Raw genomic sequence first — 22,146 nt, 5'->3', positions numbered from 1 at the left:
AATGCAGCAAGCCATTTTTCCTATAATCCAGACTTTGTACTTTGTCTTTGGAGATGCTGAGGATGGTGTTTCTCTTTCCATTCACTATTATGTGAGTCACAGCAGTAACGTGGCCTTTCATCAGCGTTATGGGGCTGTTGGTAACAAATGGATTCCATATTCTAACCAGTGGATCCAATCCCCCGGTCACTAATGTAAAGAAAATACATTTTAGTTAAAAAAGTAGGCAATGACTCACCTAACTTCTCCAGCATCCCATGAAGGAAACACTGGAACAATATATCAGAAGATGCTTCGGTCCATACCTAACCCATCTCCTTGTTCTAATTCAAAGTAATTACCACACCTGACACACAGAGGAGAAAACCTAGGACCATGATATGACTAATGAGGGGATGATGCACAGATTGGGAGAGTTCAGACCTGTAGCCAAACTGTGTGTGTTCTTCCACAATCTCCACTGGATAGTTTTTTTCCCCTACATGTGCTTAAATCTTAAATAAGGCCAAGCCTGTGTGTCATACTAAGTCTCCTATTTCAAGTCTGAAACATCACAGCATTCTAGAACTGACTTAGGGAGTGACAGATTCCACCAGAGAAATACAGTGTCACACGCTTTAGTCTGCAATACAGGTACAAGGAAAGGGAGTTAGATGTGAGGTATCTCACATCTTTCTGTGGATGATGACGTAGGGAATTTGTATTTATTTTTTTGCCGATTGATAACTTCAATGAAAAATGTTCTCAGGACACTAAGAGCAGGAGGCAGAAGAAAATTCTCATAACCCATGCTCCACTTAACCTGTATTTTGAGGGTTTCAGTGGGACTTAAATGGAATACCGTACAGGCTGCGTGCTGGCTTTTACATAGGGGTACATTTCACACATACAGAGTACAATCAACCTATGGAACTCTTGCTAGGAGATGTTGTGAAGGACAAAACTATAACAGGGTTCAGAAAAGAACTAGATAAGTTCCTGGAGGACAGATCCATCAAGGGCTATTAGCCAGGGTGGTCAGGGATGGAACCTCATGACCTGAGAGTCCCTGCTCCACGATTATTATGAGGCCACTGCCATTAAAGTAACCCATTTCTGCTGGCCCTCTACGTGGCTGTTTAAGAGGCGGTTCTCTGTATTTGAACTCAGACTCTTTCTGGGCACTTGTCTTTTTATCAAAGCTTCAACACAGCAACTATAGATGAGTGCAGAGATCAGTGGGGTAAAAATGGGCTTTGATGATGGTGACTTACCAAGCACGTTCATCTCAGGTGAATAATCGAAGCAGAGAATGCCTTTCTTTAAAGCAATCGTTGATGACCTGGAACAGAGAAAATCAAATGAACAGACTTGTGCAAGAACCACAGCTGGCCCTTTTAAAACACATTGCAGATGTGATGGGCAAGGCTGTGGAAACATCTGCTCGTGTGAAGGACACTAGATGCCAATTAAACAGGGGAGCTCCAGAATAGGTGGCATGGTCAGAAAAGGAGGAACTACAGACACGTGTAGAGAAGCAGAAGGAACAGCAAGAGAGCTCTATGAAATTAGCCAAACTCTGTGACCTGCCCCCCAATGGGCTCTAACTGAAGCCCCCAATCCAAAACATCCCCAAACTTTGGAAAAGTTCCCCTCCAAAGGGCGTAGCTCAGACCCATCTCTAAGAAGAAATAGTTAAGGAAGAGAAGGGACCAGGGCTGGCCTTCAACACAAGCAAAGCAAGGGGCTGCTTGGATTTCCACATCCCATACAAGCTCCACAACTTGCTAATCCCACCAGCGGGAGCCCAGGGGAAAAATATTGCAGGCCCATTCACCCTCTGCAAGAATAGGACAGGAAGGGGAGGCTGGCTCACTTCCCGACTGCTAGGACCTCTTGCATTGGGATTCTGCATATTGTTAGGGTGACCAAGCAGAAAAGAAATTGCAAGGAGAGAGGAAGAGCAGGGTAAAGACTCAAGGCAGAGAGATGCTATGGTGGGGAGAGAAAAAAGAGAAGGTAACCAGGAGAGGCAGGATCACAGAGAATGTGCCACTTGGGAAGCCACCTGCTGGCAAAGAGGAAATGCAAAGAGAAGGAATGGAACAGCTATAAGGAAGGAGCTGAACTCAACCATCCTCTAACCCATTCTTATGGGTAGTACAATAGTCAGGAGCAGGACAAGGCCCTGGCTGGGCCTATCCAGTGATTTATTATCTGAGAGCCGGGGATCATAACAGAAAAATAACACCTGTTATATCTGAGTCCTTGGAGCTCCGTCTCAGATGATATTCGGACCCCAGGTGTGACAATTCACCCCACTGACAGCTGTGAATTCCGTGGCCTCCGCCAACCCATTTCAAGGTACAAAACCCATTTCTAAAAGGGAAAGCAGCTGTGGTTAAAAATAATGAGCGGGGGGGGGGGGTGGAGCACAAGGGTGAAAATCATAAAAATGGGGTTAGTGCAGAGCAAGAGGCTCAGCTGCATTAGAGCAGTAGCCACAATGGCCAGCTCACAGGCAGATCATTAAAAATGAAGAAATTTGTCTTTACTAGAAAACAACAACTTGCAAATAACTAGATGACGTCTAAATAGATTCTCTCTTTGACTGTGTCCATTTTATCCCCTCGTCATGAACACTCCCATGAGCAAAGATTTGCCCATACAAATGGTCGCAGAGCAAATTCTAAGCCCTCCATGTGACCCAGGGGTCCGTTCAATCACTAACCAAGCTACTGTTTGAAAGAAAGCTGGAGTGGCGCTCCTAAGAGTTAGGCCACCCTGCCCAGGAACAAAACAATGCCATGAAACATAGTTAACCAGCAGCACAACTTAAATACCAAGTTATGAATACTCAAGGGGTAATGGGCAGTTGGCAAGTAACCCGCAAGCTGGAATTTATTCACCCAAAACTTCCATACAAATAGCATAATAAAAATGCAGCAATGATCCAGGCTAAAGCTGCCAAATAAACTGTTCAGTGGGAACTGCTCACGCAGCCCTCAGCTACATAAAAGCCCACCACCAATAATTCTCTTGTCGCAGGTAAAGCAAAGCCCAATAGCACCACCTGCTGGTAAATCTTCCACACAGCAACCGGGGTTGTGAAATTCTGAAATAGCTATTTTAGCATTAATCCAGATCTTCTTGAATTAAGCAAGAGAAAAAGACAGACACACACACTACCACACAACTCTTCAGAAATTATCCAACATACAGATAGAGCATGGGACAATGTCTCTGGATTTAAGGATGCACAATCTTCAGAACTGCAGACAAATCCATTAATAAAGCAAGTTTTAGTATTAAGTACAGACAAACCCAATTATGTAGCTCTGCACACACCATCTTTACATTCACAAATCACTGGAATCCATTCCTTTAAACCCATCTGTCACTAGAGGAATATATTTCTACAGTAAGAATCCCACGACCAAAAAGAGAGATTGTTAAATTATATGAATTAGCAACAGGAGACTTGGCATTACTCTCTCCTGAGGCTCCAAAGACAGATGAGTTTCAACACCCAGGTGCCAGCAGAATGCGATTGAGATTTTAGACTCTAGTCTTGGAGGTGGTTATTTAGCATTCACATCTTTTGTTATTCCATGATCGTTTGGACAGATTGCAGATGCAGAGGCCTGCAATTTCCAGGCCAACACATAATTCAGCCTTTTCAAGAGCAATAGCCACCGTTGTCAAAGGGACTGATTTCGGAGGAGGGATGAAAAAGATCTGGACAGGGTGCCGTTCTAGAGCCAAGCGTTGCACATATTGAGAAAGGGGAGACAAAATGGTGATTACCAGGGGCCAGGGAAAATTGCAGAGAGAGTAAAATTGTAGATTCAACCCACTGTCCGCTATCTGCATGATTTACAGTGAGCCAGCTGCTGAAATATGTATTTGGCCCATTGCCAGGATGCTAGCTAGCGACGGGGCTGTCTGCTGCACCCCATTAGCTTTCAGGAGGCAATGGACTGCTGCCAGTCCTAATGCACTTTGAAAGCAGAGAAAGGGACAGGGACAGAATACAGAGCTGAAAAGGGTTGGGAAAGAAGCAATGAAAGAAGCAGAAAGGATTGAGGAAGAAAAGAAAGAGAAGGAGGAAAGAGGGGGGATATGGAAAGCAGAAGGGGAGAGAAAGAAGCCGGGAAGGGAAGGGGATTAAAAGAAAAGGGAGACGAGCTAAGGCTGCAAAGAGAATAAGCAGAGGAAGGAGTGAAGAGTAGAGAGAAATGAGGGAGGTGAATGGCAGCTGGGGTACACAGCAGATGCAGCTTGTAAACACTAGCCATGTATGCAAGACAACCTCGTCTTCCCCTTCCTCAAGCTTTTCACAAACAGTCTTCACCCTGTACTTGTCCTGCCGGATGTGTATTACTCTAGATCCAATCCCTGAAACATTTTAATTGGAGATAGGCCTGAACTGGAATCACTGGATTCAAACTCCCCTCCCCATCTCGGATGTTAACTCTGGGGTGAGCTGAACTTTGGATCGGAATTTTGCTGCCCAGCTCCATCCAATTTACATTCACCTGCCCATTCCCCCTACAACCCGCTGAGCCTGCCCTATTCCCACCCGCTCCTCCTCACAACACAGAGTCCTACTTGTGCTGCTCAGCTCTGGTTCAGCATCACTGCCTACAAACAAGCACGGCACGCTCGGGCCCAGCAGACCAGGAGCAGCAACAGCAGGATGGGCATCCACACCCAGAAAGTGGACCAGAAGGCTGTTCCCAAGCTTCGCTACACTGAACCCCACTTCACCTTGCCTTGCCTCTTGAAGACGGGAAGGGAGAAAAAACAGGAAGTCAGACACCATTGCGGCTGCATTTTGCTTATTTTCCACTTCAGCAAATCTAATAATTTCTTTTTAGCTAAAAAGAAATACGTTTAAGAGACTTGCATTTGTTTGTTCACTTTTCCTGTGGAGTAAGCTTCCCACGCAGCACATGAGGGTTACAGGACATTAAGAAGAAATCCAACCCAAGCAAAATTTAGATCCAAAAACCCACAGTTGCTAGGGAACTTTGGACCAAGATTGGGACTTCCCAGCTAGACCTTTGTTCTATGATGGGCTGAAGGGTTTGGTTTGACCTATCAGCTCTGGAGACATCTGGGTCTAGGCTAGACTTCTCAGGTCAGGCCCATCTCTACAGACGACATGATGGAGCTGGAGCAGTGTCTTCCCATCTTCTCTGATATTTTCCTCAAGAAACTGTGCCGTGTCCAGCAATTTTCCCACTGCCCAGAGGCCCCAGAAATTACTGTACTTACAGCCTGAAAAGTCTGTTGGAAACTTCATCTATTTACAGGCCACCGAGTAGTGTCAATTATGGGCCCCTTTACCCACTTTCTGTAATTTAGGTTTCCTGAGCCCTGCCTGAAATTTGAGTCCCAACAGGATTTTCCTGGAGGAAACGGAATTTTAAGAGAATTGTAACATTGTCTGCTACCATTGTGTGATGGATAATTTACAGAACAGACAAAGAGACCTGTCTTACTGGGGTTTACCCATGATATGTAGTGGAAGTGAAGTAAGCACCATGGCTCTCTTATCAGCTGCTGAGCAGGAGGCAACAAGATTGAGCTGAGGAATGAATTTTATCTGGTGGCACCAGTCCCCATGGAGAGCCTGGAAGAGAAAGGAAAGACTTTGCTTAGTAACACTGCAGGTCATAAACAAGAGCACAAGGAGCTCATTCTTCGTTAATGGGGGCTCAGCAGTGCCACTCCCATTCCAACATGCCTGGGTTCATGTACAGTTTGAAGAAGACAGAAAAACAACAGCGAAAAACAGAGTGAAATGTGAAACTGAGGAACAATAAACACAGGAAAAATGGGACAAGGAGCAGAGGCAGCAGAAAGAGGGAGAAGAGAAACATTAGAGTGATGCACACAGCAGGACCCTGAAAGGGGAAGGGCATGGTATCTGATTGGATGAGTGCAGTTTTGAATTAAGAGGAGAAGGTTCATTATGCACATCAAGAAACGAGAAGAGGGTCATGACTTAGACATGGGGATTGAGAGGGTTCAGATCAAAGGGATTCTTATAGACAAGGCTCTTCTTGGACCCAGGAAGCAGTGGGGGTTTGAATGTGCATTAGCCATTGTAGCGAAGGGATGTGGTCTCCCCCTCTGATTAACAGGGAGAGACCCACAACTGCCCCGTGGTGGGCAGAACCGGGACATCCACGGGGGCAGGATAGGAACCGGAACTATAAAAGGCTGGCACTCCAGCTCAGCTGGGGAAGAGCTGCCGGAGGAGCAGGACGTCTCTCCCCGCTGCTGAAGCCCGACTGCCATACTGCCAGAGACCTGGAGGAGCTGCCAGACACCTGGGACACTGAGGAGCTGTTGGGGCTGCCACTAGCTGTCTACCCCAGCGAGGCGAATGATGACCCCAGGTCCCCCCAGACTGGGAGGGTAAGAAGGAGCCGGGGAAGCTGTATAGTGTTCAGCTGTGTGACTGACTGCAAGATGGTCAGCGTCTTGTGGACAGATTTCCCCACAGACCCAGTGGCGGACCACTCCTCCACTGTTAGGGCTCTGGGCTGGGATGCAGTGGAGTGGGTGGGCCTGTGTCCCTCTACCCCTTGCCACTCCACCATCAGGGTGGCAACCTCCCCACCTTTAGGCCAAGCGGCCTGCATTGGTCTGACACCCACCCGAGCTAGGACGCTAGATGGTTTTGCTGACTCTCCCAGCAGAGAGCTAATCTTTCCCTAGACTGCTGAGTTGCTCTGCCTGACAGAAGGCCAGAGCCCTTTCACTGATTACGACCCTGTCCTGATTGAAGGTGCCAGGCCTAGAGATGTGCCACTACCATGCCTGACTGTGGGCCAGAACCATTAACTATGTGCTGCCCGGCTCTGGCTGAATGTCAGGGCTACTAGCCCCAACTGCTGCCTCAGGACCTATTAACTGTTGGCTAATTCCCCCGAACAGAGCCACCCTAGGAGCATTACAGCGACTGATGGGGAGACACCCACGACCGCACTACAGCCATCCCAAATGGTCTGAATTGGCTGCTTGCTGAGCTGCAAGATCGTGAATGTCTGGCTGATGGAATGATACAAAACGACCCATGGTAGGTCATTTTGGTTTGCAGAGCCAGCCTTCGGGATGTGTAAACAGTGCAGCCCCTCGTGGCACTCCGCAGCCCATACTCCACCCCTGAAGGTGTGTCTACACAGGGAGTGGCAGCAAGTCCTAGAACCCAGCTCTACAGATTCAGACTCACAAAACTTGCACTACAGCACTAAGAATAGCTGTGTAGGAGTTCAGGCTCTGAAGCCCACCCCCTTCCTTAGGCTAAAGAGTCCAAGGTCCAGCCCAAGCTGCAACATTTATACAGCCATTTTTAATGCGATAGGGAAAACCTGGCAAGCCAGATTCTGTTGACCTGGTCTCTTGGACTCACCACTGTGAGCTGCTACTCAGTGTAGACAGACTCTGAAAGGCCACAGGTCTTGGTCTACAAGCATCAGCAGTAAAGTACACTTTGCCTTTTTATGTAAGACTACGGAAGGAATGAGAGCAATGGGCGTCCCACAGACCTACTATTAGTAATATTTGTATTATGGCAGCACTCAGAAACCCCACTGTGCCAGGTGCTGCACACACACAGGTAGATGAGGCCTCTGCCCCAAAGAGCTTACAGATTAAGGCGGTGAACAACATACAGAGGCTGTGGGAAAGAGACAACTCTGATAGACATTGTACATAATTGCTTCTGAGTATTTTAGTTTGTAATTTAATAAATATCAACTTTCCCCAACTTTCTTCAGGATAGGGGAGCAACAGGAATCTAAGGAGGAGTGGGGTTTGTCTCAAAATGTAACATTAGACAGAGAAACTCACAGGCACTCGGAAATTTCTGTATAGGCTGGCCTTTCCTTTCAGGAGAAGATGTACTGGGATTCTGGCTAAGACACCTGAGGGAGAAAAGCTATATATTAATCCTGACCCAATACTTGCCACATTTCTCAAAAGAAGTTATTTTAATTGTGTTGAAGTGACCTAAGGCAATAATAGTAGCCTAAACCCCATGCATGACCTAGGATATATAGTGTACAGAATAGCTAGTCACAAGGGACGTTCATTAACACCTGGAATGATTACATGGTATTTTCATAGATCCACCTTAAATGTCGAGACACAAGCATGGCACTAAAAGCTTTAAAGTGTTAGCTACAATCTAGGCTTAGGAGAAATATTAGCAAATGCATTCAAACAAGATATGAGATAAAAGATGAGGATTTGGATCCAGGTCGCATTTTATCCAACCCCTCAAAGTTCACAGATGTTCAGAGAAATGGTTCCAATTTGTTTGAAAACACAAGTGGGGCCAAAGATGGACAAAAAAGAAAAGTTACTTATGTTACTGTAACTGGCCCTCTGAGATGTGTCATCTATGTACATTCCGCTCTTGGAGCACATATGCCCACGCGCTTGAGATCAGTCTTTTGGCCAGCAGCATTCACTGGGGCCACATGTGCCTAAGTGTCCTCATGCTCCTTTATCAAAGGCATAAGGGTGGAGCAGGCCCAACTGCCCCTCAGTTCCTTCCCCACTGCAGAATCCAAGTATAAATGGCCTCCGTGGTAGTGGGGAAGGAGGCTGGGTCATGGAAGTATGGCAAGAGACCACCCTGGCTTAACCAAGAGATCTTCAGTAATCTAAAAATCAAGAGTCCAACAAAAAGTGGAAACTAAGTCAAATTACAAAGGATGAATATAAACAAACAACAAGTATGTAAGGACAAAATTAGAAAGGCCAAGGCACAAAACAAGATCAAACTAGCTAGAGACATAAAAAGGTAAAAAGAAAACATTCTACAAATACATTAGAAGAGGAAGAGCAAGGACAGCGTATGCCCGTCACTCAGTGAGGGGGGAAAATAACAGAAAATGGGGAAATGGCAGAGGTGCTTAATGACTTTGTTTCAGTTTTCATCGAGAAGGTTGGTGGTGATTGGATGTCTAACATTGAATACCAGTAAAAATGAGGTAGGATCAGAAGAGACTAAAATAGGGAAAGAACAAGTTAAAAATTACTTTGACAAATTAGATGTCTTCAAGAATAGAATATTATTACTATGAAATGTATCCTAGAATACTCAATATGCCGACTGATGAGATATCTGAGCCATTAGCAATTATCTTTGAAAAGTCATGAAAGATGGGAGACATTCCAGAAGACTGGAAAAGGGCAAATCTAATGCCTACCTATAAAAAGGGAAATTAGGACAACCTGGGGAATTACAGACCAGTCAGCTTAACTTCAGCATCCAAAAAGATAATGGAGGAAATAATGAAGCAATCAATTTGCAAACATCTAGAAGATAATAAGGTGATAAGTAACAGCATGGATTTGTCAAAAACAAATAGTGTCAAACCAACCTGACAGCTTTCTTTGACAGGGTAACAAGCCTTGTGGATGGGGGGAAGTGGTAGATGTGGTATATTTTAACTTTAGTAAAGCTTCTGATATTGTCTCGCATGACCTTCTCATAAACAAACTAGGGAAATCAACCTAGATGGAGCTACTATAAGGTGGGTGCAAAACTGGTTGGAAAACCATTCCCAGAGAGTAATTAGTTGTTCACAGTCATGCTGGAAGGGCATAACCAGTGGGATCCCACAGGGATCAGTTCTAGGTCCGGTTCTGTTCAATATCTTCATCAATGATTTAGATAATGGCATAGAGAGTACACCGATAAAGTTTGCAGATGATACCAAGCTGGGGGGAGTTGCAAGTGCTTTGGAGGATAGGACAATGATCTGGACAAACTGGAGAAATGGTCTGAAGTAAATAGGATGAAATTCAATGAGGACAAATGCAAAGTACTCCACTTAGGAAGGAACAATCGATTGCACACATACAAAATGGGAAATGACTGCCTAGGAAGAATTATTGTAGAAAGGGATCTGGGGGTTATAGTGGACCACAAGCTAAATATGAGTCAACAGTGTAACGCTGTTGTAAAAAAAGAGAACATAATTTTGGGATGTATTAGCAGGAGTATTGTAAGCAAGACACAAGAAGTAATTCTTCCACTCTACTCTGCTGATTAGGCCTCAACTGGAGTATTATGGTGTCCAGTTCTGGGTGCCACATTTCAGGAAAGATGTGGACAAATTGGAGAGAATCCAGAGAAGAGCGACAAACATGATTAAATGTCTAGAAAACATGACCTATGAGGGAAGATTGAAAACACTGGGTTTGTTTAGTCTGGAAAAGAGAAGACTGAGAGGGGACATGATAACAGCTTAAGTACATAAAAGGTTGTTATGAGGAGGAGGGAGAAAAGATATTTTTCTTAACATCTGAGGATAGGACAGGAAGATAGGGCTTAAATTGCAGCACGGGAGGTTTAGGTTGGATATTCTGGAAAATTTCCTGTCAGGGTAGTTAAGCACTAGAATAAATTGCCTAGGAGGTTGTGGAATTTCATCATTGGGGATTTTTAAGAGCAGGTTGGACAAACACCTGTCAGGGATGGTCTAGATAATACTTAGAGCTGCCATGAGTGCAGGAGATTGGACTAGATGACCTCTCAAGGTCCCTTCCAGTCCTATGATTTTATGATCTTAACAGTAATCATATACAATTACCTAGAGATTAGAAAAAGTGGTGCATCAGGACAGACACCAAGGAACAGATTGATTCTGGTTTTGCAAAACCTGCAACAGAGTTCGTTTTTTCAAAACTGAAACCAAGGTGCTTTGGATCTAGCCCTGCTTAGGGAATCAGGATGATTAAGGAGCAAGCAGAGACGTGAGGGCCAGGACTCCTGGATTCTACCCCGACCCTGTGAGACTTTGGATGAGTCGTGGAGGGTGCCATTTTCAGAGGGGCGAAGCTCTCTGGAGTCAATAAAATCTCAGTCAGTCTCAGAATACCTCTGTGTTTGTAAAATGGGTAACACTTGCTCTTTCTCCAGGAAGGGCAATTCAGATAAATGCTCAGTCCTCACTCCCCTCTCCAGTAATACCAGACAGGAGAACATGTGATTATAGCTAAGCTTGGACAACATATCTGTACCTGGCTTAGTTATATAGTGACGGACGTTGAAGATCCCATTTGCTACAACATCCAGCGAGGTGAAGATCAGAATGTTTCCTTTCACATCACCAACACAAAACACTCCTTTGTACCCATCTGTCCTGACTCAGGGAGAAAGGAAAGAAAACAGATCAGATCCCATGTACATTGCCATTTCAGGCTAGTATTACACTAGAGGGCGTCACAAATAGAAAACCCAGTTTTCAAACAGGGCCAGCTTAACTGAACATTTGTGCTCCAATTGGCTCACAGACACATGTAGTAAAACACCCATTTTATGCACCTAAGTGCCAATATGAACATGCATAGGCAGGATCTGGAGAACCTATTTGAGAACTCATCTTTAGAAAGAGAACACCTAAATACCACAGCCATGCACTGGGCACAAGACAGATGTAGGAAGGAGGGCCTGTCATCTCTGTGGCAGCAGCTTTTTTTTAAGATTGGCTGACATTTTTTTTCTAGGTAGTATCTGAAAGCTGAAATGTTGCTCTATCATACACAGCTGCAATTCAGATACAACAGTATTTATTTATTATAAGCATGAATTTGAATTAATAAAAGTGACTATCCCAAACTCAGCCTCCTTGACAAAGTTTTAAGAATACATATCCTAAAACAGACTCCAGCAGTTATCCAGTGATAAACTACACCCAGGCAACTCAAATATGGGGAAGAGAGAGGATTCAATAGATTTTGCACTTGGCCATGTTTTTGGTAGACTCCAATGCTCATTGAAATCCCATGAGCAACTAAAAGAAAAACATTCAAGAATAATACTCTGTCCATGATATTCACTGTCCCCTGGACATACATGACAGCACAAGCAGTACACCAGAGACAGTGACATTGATTCCTCTGGGAGTCCTTGGAGGGACACAGAAGTGTCAGGCCTACTGGAGGAGTTGCACAAAACATATGACCCTTGCAAAACACATTATTGTTTTTAAAAAGATTCATGTGCAGTTGAAAAAGGTGTGTGTAAAAAAGCAAAAGAATAGGGTTGAACATCCCTAAACTCCTGTCACTACACCATTTAGTAAGAAAATAGAAAAGGAGAGAGTCTCACTATGTAAAGTAAAAGAATGTAGATGACAAATCTGTGGTGTCTCACAACTTGCCATTGTCTCTATAATATATACGGTGGCCACTCAGAGCATCACAGGAGCAGTAGATATAGAACTCAGATCTCTTCTGCTCCAAAGAGCACGGATCCATGGCCTTTAAGTGTTAGCGAGAACAGGGGCTGTGATTCAGTGAGCAGTTCTCTCTCCGTCCGGTAGAGGGTATCTGTGCACATGAACATTCCCCAGTTCATTACAATATAAGGATTATTCATTTCTCAAGTACCCTGCACAGCAGAGGAGCCATGGGTCTGTGATTCTAGTATCTATGTATTTTAGAATCGATAACAGCCTCTTGAGAGAAGCAGGTAACCTACCAGTAATCCAAGGCCGTAACGCAGCTGTCAAGCTCAACAAGAGAAAAGAGCCTGTCACATTTGTTGCCACTGATATCAAAGAATTCTGTGCAACAGAAAAAAAAGAGAAATCTCATGAATCTCAACATTAGCATCAACATCTTGATGTTTGGTGTTCATGCAAAGATAGACCTTTTGAACCTGTCACATGCATGTGCGTTTATTTAGACATTCTGCCATGCAAACATGCCTGTTGCTGAACAGGTGTTCAACTGACCGACGCTACTACATCCATACGTAGCGGACCTCATGCTCACTTCAGTCAATGGCAAGGCTTCTATTAACATCAGTGGTGCAGGTTAGGGACCAGATCTTCACAATGGGGAATGATTTGTCTCTATTTACCAATACTCTGATCAGTAGATGCTATTGCCAACAGGTTGATATTAGACAGACACACCATGTCAGTGACCCACATCTGCTGACTGGGCCGTCGTCCAGACTGGTCAAGCTACACAAAGAGGAAACATACATTGAAAAATCAAGTAACCTCAAAGTAGTTGCAAATCCCACTCAAGCTCACGTAATAAAAGCACTACAATGCACCAGGCTTAAGCAGGATGTAAGCAATGAATAGGCCTTGGGCTCACTATCTGACCCAAGGAGAATTTCCCCCTAAGTTAGCAGCAGCTCTGGTATTTTCCACCCTGAATGTGAGCTCCAGACCCGCATTTATTTTTAAATAGGAAGAGTTTTACTGCTGAAATGGTAGAAAGATGCAGTGATTCAAGGGTCTAATTGGTCTTGTCCTATTGTGCTCAGCCCTCATTCCTTATCTTATGTTCAGTTTATAAGAAGAGAAAACTTAGCAGATAGATCAAAACTTGAGCTGAAACCAGATGCTTCTGTTTAAAGAGATTCTCCAGGGAAATTAGTGCACAATATCCCTTCCATGAGAAATGGTACATTTTCCCCTTATATGCCCTCAATATTAGGTTTTCTGAGAGTGCTTGCACTCCAGAAGAGAAGGCTTTGACCCCACCCTCTGTGCTATCAGTGTCCAGTGTAGCACAGCACTGCCTCCCCACTGACTAAAGTGATTTGGTGATTTAGAAATACTTCATATGATGGGCAAAACTCTCCCCTCCGAGCCACGCTGTGGGTTTCTCATCTGCAGTGGTGGGGGGGGCTCTGTGGTGCATCCACACTTGTGGAATCGCCACTCATGGCAATGGGATGTCACCCATGCAGAGCGAGCACTACATATGCAAAGGAGACATCTGCACTGTGAATACAAGCTCCATGAGGGCATGGGTTCAGACTCCCAGGGAGGCCACATTGACCTCATTTCTAGATGTCTAAATGGGAGGGTGTCATGGTCTGGGAAAGGTTGAGAGCCCTGCATTGTGTGGATTAGAGAGAATCTAGCCCTTCATTTCGGTCAGGTTCATGAGCTATGTACCTGGACAATGCGGAGCAGTTTGAACGTGTCACTCCAGTAGAGTAAGATTCCATCCCTGCTGACCGTCAGGAATCGCCCTGACAGATTCCAACCACTACTTTTCTTGGCCTTTTCATTCCTGTCCGTTACCCGGCCCTGGCTTGGGAAAAACTGCACCTTGATGATTTCCTGGCCTTGGATCCTGAGCAAGGGGAAGGAGTGAGATAGGAGAAATGGAGCAGAACAGTCAGGAAGCGGAAGGGTAAGGTGGGCCTGTAAGAGGGCGGGAATAGAGCAGGGGGGAACACAGGGACTGAAAGCACTTTGCAGAATTTAGAAACTCAGGACCCTGAGCTCAGGAGCATTTGATGCGAGTTAAGTAAGTCTAAGCCTCACCCAGGGCGAGAGACACAAGGCAAAGTGGTGGGAGTGGGAAGGAGATTTTCACACTATAAGGTGGCTGGTGTCCACGCTGTGATGTTTCCAACCCCTTAGCACAAAGATACATGACAGCACATACAGAGAAGAAAAGACTTGTGGGAGGGACTGGCATGTGTGGCAAGAAGTTGAAACCCGGACACATCACATGGGATGTTTTTTTAAGCTGGCCACAAACTCTTAGTGCAGATGGGCCGAGCCTTTGCGTGCAGCTTGAAACCCCCTGTATTACACAGGACAGACTAGATGATCACAGGTTTAAGATCAGAAGAGACACTACGACTGAAGTATTTACAGTGCACCCATTTCTGAGAGGCCTGGACAACAAAAGATCACCTGTCCCTTTATTTTACACCCTAGAAACTGAAGTCAGCCCAGAGTCTCCATGGCTCTGAAGCATGCGTCCCCAGTCGCAGAATTTGCTAGCCTTCAGTTCATGCTGTAAAGCTCCTCTATTCCCAGGCTCTATCCAGGTAGGAAGGAAAGGGAACACATTGGCTGGGGGGAGAGTTCTGGCTGGGCTGGAGAGGATCTGAGTTCAAACAAAATTGAGTCAGAAGCAAGTGTGCAAGAGAAGTCAGCCATATTTCACCACACTCGCTCCCAGGTATTCATCATAGCATCAACCCCCAGTGGTGTCACACTGGCAGGTCTGAGAAAGAGGCAACACCTCACTTTTAAGTGACCCCCAGAGAAGTGAGTGTTGTCGTTTCTCATGTTCAGGTTTGTTGCTATAACAGCAATAATCTAATGCGTCCCTAGTTATACTCACAATATCCTACTGAGACTGATTAATACTGATGGGAATTCACCTCAAGCAGACATTTCACCTAGGCTATCATCTTTAATAGAGGTTGTTCCTTATATGATTAGAGGCTAGTTTATTAAGCCAATTTCATATAGGAAGATGCGCATGTTTGCCATTTGCTGTTAAATACCTGATTTTAAAAAAAGAAATTTTTCTCAGCTAGGATGTCGTCACAAGAACACACTAAACTGGAAGACTAATACAAGCAGCTTTAATGTGGATCGCTCCTCTTCAGACAGTAATGGCTAAGAGCTTACACTGGAATGATTTTCAGGGGTGTCTGAAATAGCAGAGGAGATTTGCTTTTCAGCATGTCATCCTTTCCTCTGTACTCTCGCAATATATAGTTCAGATATTCTTCCTGTGAAAGAGAACAATTTCATTAGCACAGTATAAAAAGGAGAGCAGAATTAATTATCTCAAGTTCTATGGTGCTGACAGATACAGCAAAAACTATGGCAAAGATAACAGGAATAGCAAGAAACACAGCCTTCCCCCAACATTAAAGCAAAGTAAATAAAAATCAGGAAATTTTTGCAACTGCTACACAACCACCATTTTCTTTGATTAGAGCACAGTATTACCCAGCCCACGGAGCCATCACAATCAGTGTCAATTTTCATAAATATGATATCAATATCTTCTTCTGTAATATTGTCCATTATCTTCTTCATTGCCTTGCGAAACTCCTTAATATCCAGCCCTGGGAGAAGAAGAACAGTATATTTAGCCCTAAACTTTTCCAGATAATTATATCTATTGAAAAAATACACTGCACAGAGCACATCAAAATGGCAATTAAGCATCAAAAGCAATCCCCCCCAAAAAACAATGGGGGCAGATTTCTCAACAATTTGTGCATACAAAAACGCACACATGGGTATCAAATTTGCTCATACAATTTATTGCAACTGCGTAAGTAATGCATCGATGTGTGCAAATGCTTATAAATTAGCTGTTTACATATGCAATTTCCCAATCTGCATGCAAATCTGCAGTAGTTGCGAACACTGGTAGGTACCTAATAAGTGCAGAACTTCTTTGAAAGTCTGGTCCTCAGCAAATAGATTTTTGAACAGGGGCCCCTAACTAAGATTTTCCTTAAGTGTCTAAACCTGAGTCAGAACTTGAAGCAATGCAAGGCTTAACTTATGCTCATAAAGAAAGTCAAGATTTTCAGCTGGAAGATGCTGTGGAAGTGTTAGTGTCATTATTGTAATATGTGATTTTACCCTGTTTAAACCAAACCTAATTAGAGATCGGTACATTTGTTCTCTTGACTTCTTGAATATTAAGCTTGACTTCTGTACCACAGAACAATGGGACACAAACCTACATCTAACAACTGAGGAAGAGGAAATCTGTGTCTGCTTCACCATACAGAAACCCAAAGCTATCACAAAGAATGGATGATATAGACTTGCTGTGAGAGGTAAGCTGGAGATCTCTTCAGTGGAAAAAAGCAGGTCCAAAGTAACTGATGAAGCCTGAAGGGGCTAATTCTGATGGATGCTGTTGTGTAGACGGCATGCTTCTTAACAGCAACAGAGATAGCTATGAAACTAAAAAAGTGACCAAAAGAGCAGAGTTATCTAGAAACTGAAATGCTCTGGGAAATGCTGCATTATCACCTCCACCCTTGTCTAAGTCAGCTTCCCGGAACGATCGCTCCAATTTTTGCAAATGCTCATAATTGATCTTGTCCTCAACTTGCTGCGCACGGGAGGTATCAGTGGATTCTGGGAATCTCGGTATCTGTTTGGGAGATGAGCAGCTCGAGACAGATTTGCTCAGAAGTCCAGTGATCTGAAAAAACAGTTAGAATCAAGAACAGCATGTGCAGAGCTTTTATTACACCCAAGAGAGTCCTTTTTACTCATGTCTTACATAAATGGGGCAAGAGCAGGAAGATAGTAAACATCTTACAAGCAATAACCTTATGAAAGCATATACAGATAAGCAGAGAAATGGCCCCTGCCCAAAAGCACAGCACAGCACTTAGAAACTGAAGGCCCAGTTCTGGAAACTCTTGTTCATGGAAGTAGTCCTCACTATTGATAGTAACCCCATGGACTTCAAGAGGGGTAAATCAATGACAGTGCAGAGATCCCACACAAGGTCTTATGCACCACAACTCTCACTTAAGCCCCATTTCATTACTACCATATGATTAATTTTAAATCACTTAAGAAATACAGGATCCAATTTATAGCGGCCACCAAGCACTCAGGCTGTTTCAATCTGTGCTGCAAGCTGAATAGGCCCTTTGCTGGTCCAGGATAGGAAAGGCGCAAAATGAGCATAAAGCCAACATTTCCTGCACCCGCTCAGCAACTGCACAGAATTTAGCCCCAAAGTCAGGATGAACTGGGCACATTGGGGTTTCAAAGCAGGAAACACTGCGATAAGTTTCAACTTTAAAACAAAATATTTTCCTTGCCCACCTGATACCTTAAGGTAAAGGTATAACCATTAAAGCTTGCTTTAAAAAAAAAATTTAACACATGACGAGCAGTTCTTAAAGTAATTTAAATCTGAGAAAAAAAAATATAGCTGGATGCAGGTACTAAAGGGGTCACCAAATACTGCACTTCAGAGAAGCAAGGCTATCATTTGGGGGAGGGATACCTCAGTGGTTTGAGCATTGGCCTGCTAAACCCAGGGTTGTGAGCTCAATCCTTGAGGGGGTCATTTAAGGATCTGGGGCTAAAAATCTGTCTGGGGATTGGTCCCTCTTTGAGCAGGGGGTTAGACTGGATGACCTCCTAAGGTCCCTTCCAGCCTTGATATTGTATGATTTAACCTTCCAAAATATGGACATGTACAGTTAAGAAAATAAGACCACCAGATCAATCTTGCTCCATTTGCATTTTAGAAACACCTGATAACAGCCCTTTTTCATATAACACTGTGTCCATCAATACCATTACTGCTCATTTACCTTTTGCCCCATTTGATATTGTTTAAAGCTTCCTTTATCTTCAGAATCGTTGTCTACCCTAAAATTTTAAACAGATAAAATGTTGCTTTATTTGCTTTGGGGGTGGGAGAGAGATTGTAATTATTAATAAGGCTGCAAGTCTTTCAATCCTTAAAATGGCTATTCAGGTATTAATATTTGTATTAAAGTAATTCCAGCCAGGGCCAGCTCCAGGCCCCAGCGCGCGCTTAGGGCGGCATGCTGCGGGGGGCGCTCTGCCGGTGGTCAGGAGGGCAGCAGGCAGCTCTGGTGGACCTCCCGCAGGTATGCCTGCGGAGGGTCCGCTGGTCCCGCGGCTCCAGTGGAGCATCCGTAGGCATGCCTGCGGGAGGTCCACTGGAGCCACAGGACCGGCGAGAAGCAGAGCGCCCCCCGTGGCGTGCCACCATGCTTGGGGCAGCGAAATGGCTAGAGCCGGCCTTGCTTCCAGCATAAATTAGTGTAACCTGAAATAGGAGATGACACTCTCTATACTGCCTTAGGTACTATGATGTCATTAGTTCTTACTGCAGAACTATGTAATCCTGAACTCGCATCCTGGTAGTTATGGAAGGCTTTGATCATGAGAGGTGCAAAGTACCTTGAACTAAAGTCATTTAAGGCTGATTTTCTGACCTATGCAGGAAGTCCAGCTAGTCAATTGGAGCTGCATGTGCAGGCCCTTATTGTTTTACCAGTTTTAATTAACCCTTACAATGCCCAAAGAAGGTAGAGACATTTTTATTCCCATTTTGCAGATGGGGAAATTAGGAGAGAATTTCAATGCACTTACACATTAACTCACTACATCATCCTAGCAAGGAGGAAGGATGGATTAAGAGAAGGGGTTACTATACTGGAGGGTGGCTCAGAGAAGCAGCAATAAATTAACTAGGTATTGTGAAAAGGAAAGTTCCTTGGGTGTCGTGTCTTTCATCACTCACCATGCCACAGAGGGATGAATACTGATCCTATGAGTCTCTGAGCCCATCAAAGAGCTGCTCAGCTTCTCAGAGGTAGACATTCTCCCTGTTCCTGCTGTGTATCCACTGGCGACTTCACCCAAGACCATCAACAGACTCAACTATGATGTCACCTTTGGATTTGTGACTTCATCCACAGAACTTCAGGCAGATTGCTTTCCCCAGTCTCTGTGGGAAGGGGTTAAGGGGTCCTCTTCCTTAGAAAGACTAGATGGAAGTCTCCATGCCGAGAAGCCACCAAGCAGCCCATTTCTATCCCTCTCCCTCAGAGCAGCTGGATGGTGACAGGGAATTCCTTTTCAATTGCTCCATAAGGAGCACATACATGTGCACGTTTGCACCAGAGATGACTTGAGGCAGGGGCTCTACAAAGGATCCATAGAACACAAGAGAGGAACATTTCCAGGGATTTATGGCTAGAAACTCTTTCCTTTTCCTGCCCCTTTGAAGGGCTGATAGGAGAGCAGTCTCTGCAACAGATCCAGAGGTAGGACTCCCACAGGTCTTTGTCATTAAACCCGCCCCTCACCTCCAAGTGACGGGATGATTGAGAAAGCCAAGCTGAAATGAGGTTTGTATTTAGATTTGTTGAGATGATCTCACCTCAATTGTCCCTCCATTTTAGGCCAACCTGCTGCTTGTTTATTTAATATAAAATATTGAATCATGAAGTTGAGGTTATGTTAAGATGTATGTGAATGTAATCCCACATTATTTAAAGCTTCCTGGATAACTGTTCTTGTAGCTCCCATTAGAACAGCAGTAGATTCAGAGAGCTCCTGGAAGATTAAGAGGCAACCAGTTTATGAAGCTACTTTGCAAAAGCACATCACTCTTCCGGGGTCTTGCTGAAATTTCTCACAGACCTCAGAAAAAGCACCCTCAGTTCCTGTTTTCTACATTTCCTGACAGGTTAGCCACAGATTTTCAAAAGGCTGCTGTTTGAAAACTAGCCAAGCTTACTAAATGACTGAGAAAAATTTGCTTTGAAGAGACAAGCATGTGTTCTGAAAAACACCAGTGTCTTCCAGATCACATCACTATGGCCTGCAGGCAAAGAATAGGTTTGTGCCAATATTTTACTTCTATACCATGTAGAAATAAGATGGCTGCTTCAACCTTAAACAAAGATTTTTTCCCTTCACCTTAGTAATATCAATATTTAGCTTTGTACCTGTTTGGGTTGAAGCCTTTCTTGGACAACGCCAACTTGTGCCTTGGAAGTTCTTAGCCTCTAGATAAAGATTCAACACCCACATCCTTTTCACAAAAGATTTTTTTCTTCCAACTATTAATTCAGCTATTTGAGTGAATTAGGGGTTTCCAAAATGAGTTTTAAAGCTCCCATTCCCTTGTCTAATATGAAAGCTATCGGTTTTACCCAGGCTCGCTCCAATTTTTGGTAGGTATTGCTATTGAGGACATCACACATACCCCACTCTCCAGCTCCAACCACCAAATACCAAGGTCTTCACCCATCCCAAATGGAGAATATACTGTTCAACATATTCATACATGATCTGGGAAAGGAGGTAAAGAGTAAGGTGGCAAAGTTTACAGATGATACCATACTACTATCTTGAGTAGTTGCTGACTGCAAAGAGTTACAAAGGGATCTCATGAAACTGGGTGACTTGACAACAAAACAGCAGATGAAATTCAAAGTTGATAGGTGCAGAGAACATACACTGGAAAACAATCTCAACTATACATATAAAATTATGGGGTCTAAATTAGCTGTTACCACTCAAGAAAGAGATTTTGGAATCTTTGTGGATAGTTTTCTGAAAACATCCACTCACTGGATGGAAGGCAAGCAGAAAGTTGGGCATCATTAAGAAAGGGATAGATAAGACAGAAAAGATCTTATTGCCTCTATATAAATCCATGATAGACCTACATCTTGAATACTGTGTACAGATATATTGGAATTGGAAAAGGTTCAGAAAAGGTCAACAAAAATGATTAGGGGTATGGAATGAGGAGAGATTCATAAGACTGGGACTTTTCAGCTTGGAAAAGAGATGGCGAAGGGAGGATAAGATTGAGGTCTAATAAAATCATGACTGGTGTGGAGAATGAGTAAATAACACTCTCATAACAAGGACTAGGGGTCACCAAATGAAATTAATAAGCAGTAGGTTTAAAAACAAACAAAAGGAAGTATTTCTTCACACAACGCAGTCAACCTGTGGAACTCTTTGCTAGAGGATATTGTGAAGGCCAAGACTATAATAGGGTTAAAAAAAACTGAAATTCGTGGAGGATAGGTCCGTCAATGGCTATTAACCAGGATGGACAGGGATAATGTCCCTAACCTGTTTGCTAGAAACTGGGACTGGGTAACAGGGGATGGATCACTCTATTGAATGTCCACGTTTTGTTCATTCCCTGTGAAGCATCTGGCACTGGCCCCTGTCAGAAGACAGGATAGTGGGCTACATGGACCATTGACCATACTGGGTCAGACCATTCTTAAGAATGAACCGCTAAAGCAGACTGGTCTGTGTCAATGTTTTATCCTAAGTTTTCAACACATACTAGGAAGGAAAACTGCTCCGCTGTGAGACCAAAGGGCTAACAAGTCAATAGAACAGTAGGATCACCAGATAACTACTAACATCAAGCTTCCCCCTCTCAGGGCAGGAAGACCACCAAGGTTCACCATTGAGAATCAGGAAATGAAGCCCATAAAAAGAAAGCTAGAATGTCAGGAGGACAAAGTATGCTCTGAACCAATCCAACAACAAAACAAAGGCTTTTCATAGGAATATGCCACCATAGTAAAGGAAGCAGAGAAATTTCTATTCGGTCATCACAGCTGGCAGAAACTACCCCCATCTAATAAAACAAGTGGCTGCAGAATCCAATCGTGGGCCCCCCAAGCACCAATCCTAACTTCCATTCTAACTTCACAGGAATTGTTAATGAGCAAGAGGTGTTGCTAGACCAGCACCTTTCATAAAGGTCTTCCACTATAACACAGAGAGCACAAGACACAGACACTGCACTAATCCTGAGAAGAGTCCTATAACCAGGGAAGGG

General features: G+C 44.0%; 1 protein-coding gene across 1 annotated transcript in view; it reads right to left on the bottom strand.

Moving 5' to 3' along the window:
* Nucleotides 1–19,179, bottom strand: part of EFCAB8 (EF-hand calcium binding domain 8) — a 37,110-nt gene extending 17,931 nt beyond the window's left edge. The window contains exons 1-13 of the mRNA XM_050917762.1: nucleotides 19,063–19,179; nucleotides 18,101–18,158; nucleotides 16,791–16,965; nucleotides 15,744–15,862; nucleotides 15,417–15,520; nucleotides 13,935–14,115; nucleotides 12,878–12,983; nucleotides 12,494–12,578; nucleotides 11,032–11,153; nucleotides 7,846–7,919; nucleotides 5,487–5,617; nucleotides 1,254–1,321; nucleotides 41–189 (exon numbers count right to left, since the gene is read on the bottom strand). Coding sequence (XP_050773719.1) covers nucleotides 41–189; nucleotides 1,254–1,321; nucleotides 5,487–5,617; nucleotides 7,846–7,919; nucleotides 11,032–11,153; nucleotides 12,494–12,578; nucleotides 12,878–12,983; nucleotides 13,935–14,115; nucleotides 15,417–15,520; nucleotides 15,744–15,862; nucleotides 16,791–16,965; nucleotides 18,101–18,158; nucleotides 19,063–19,142 — 1,452 coding nt within the window. The 5' untranslated portion in view covers nucleotides 19,143–19,179. The remainder of the gene's footprint in view (nucleotides 1–40; nucleotides 190–1,253; nucleotides 1,322–5,486; nucleotides 5,618–7,845; nucleotides 7,920–11,031; nucleotides 11,154–12,493; nucleotides 12,579–12,877; nucleotides 12,984–13,934; nucleotides 14,116–15,416; nucleotides 15,521–15,743; nucleotides 15,863–16,790; nucleotides 16,966–18,100; nucleotides 18,159–19,062) is intronic.
* Between the last annotated feature and the right edge of the window lie 2,967 nt (nucleotides 19,180–22,146).

Source organism: Gopherus flavomarginatus, chromosome 11 (assembly GCF_025201925.1).
Source record: "Gopherus flavomarginatus isolate rGopFla2 chromosome 11, rGopFla2.mat.asm, whole genome shotgun sequence".
NCBI classification, from domain to species: Eukaryota; Metazoa; Chordata; order Testudines; family Testudinidae; genus Gopherus; species Gopherus flavomarginatus.
The sequence above is the reverse complement of the archived record's forward strand: the minus strand, read 5'-3'. Positions and strand labels throughout refer to the sequence as shown.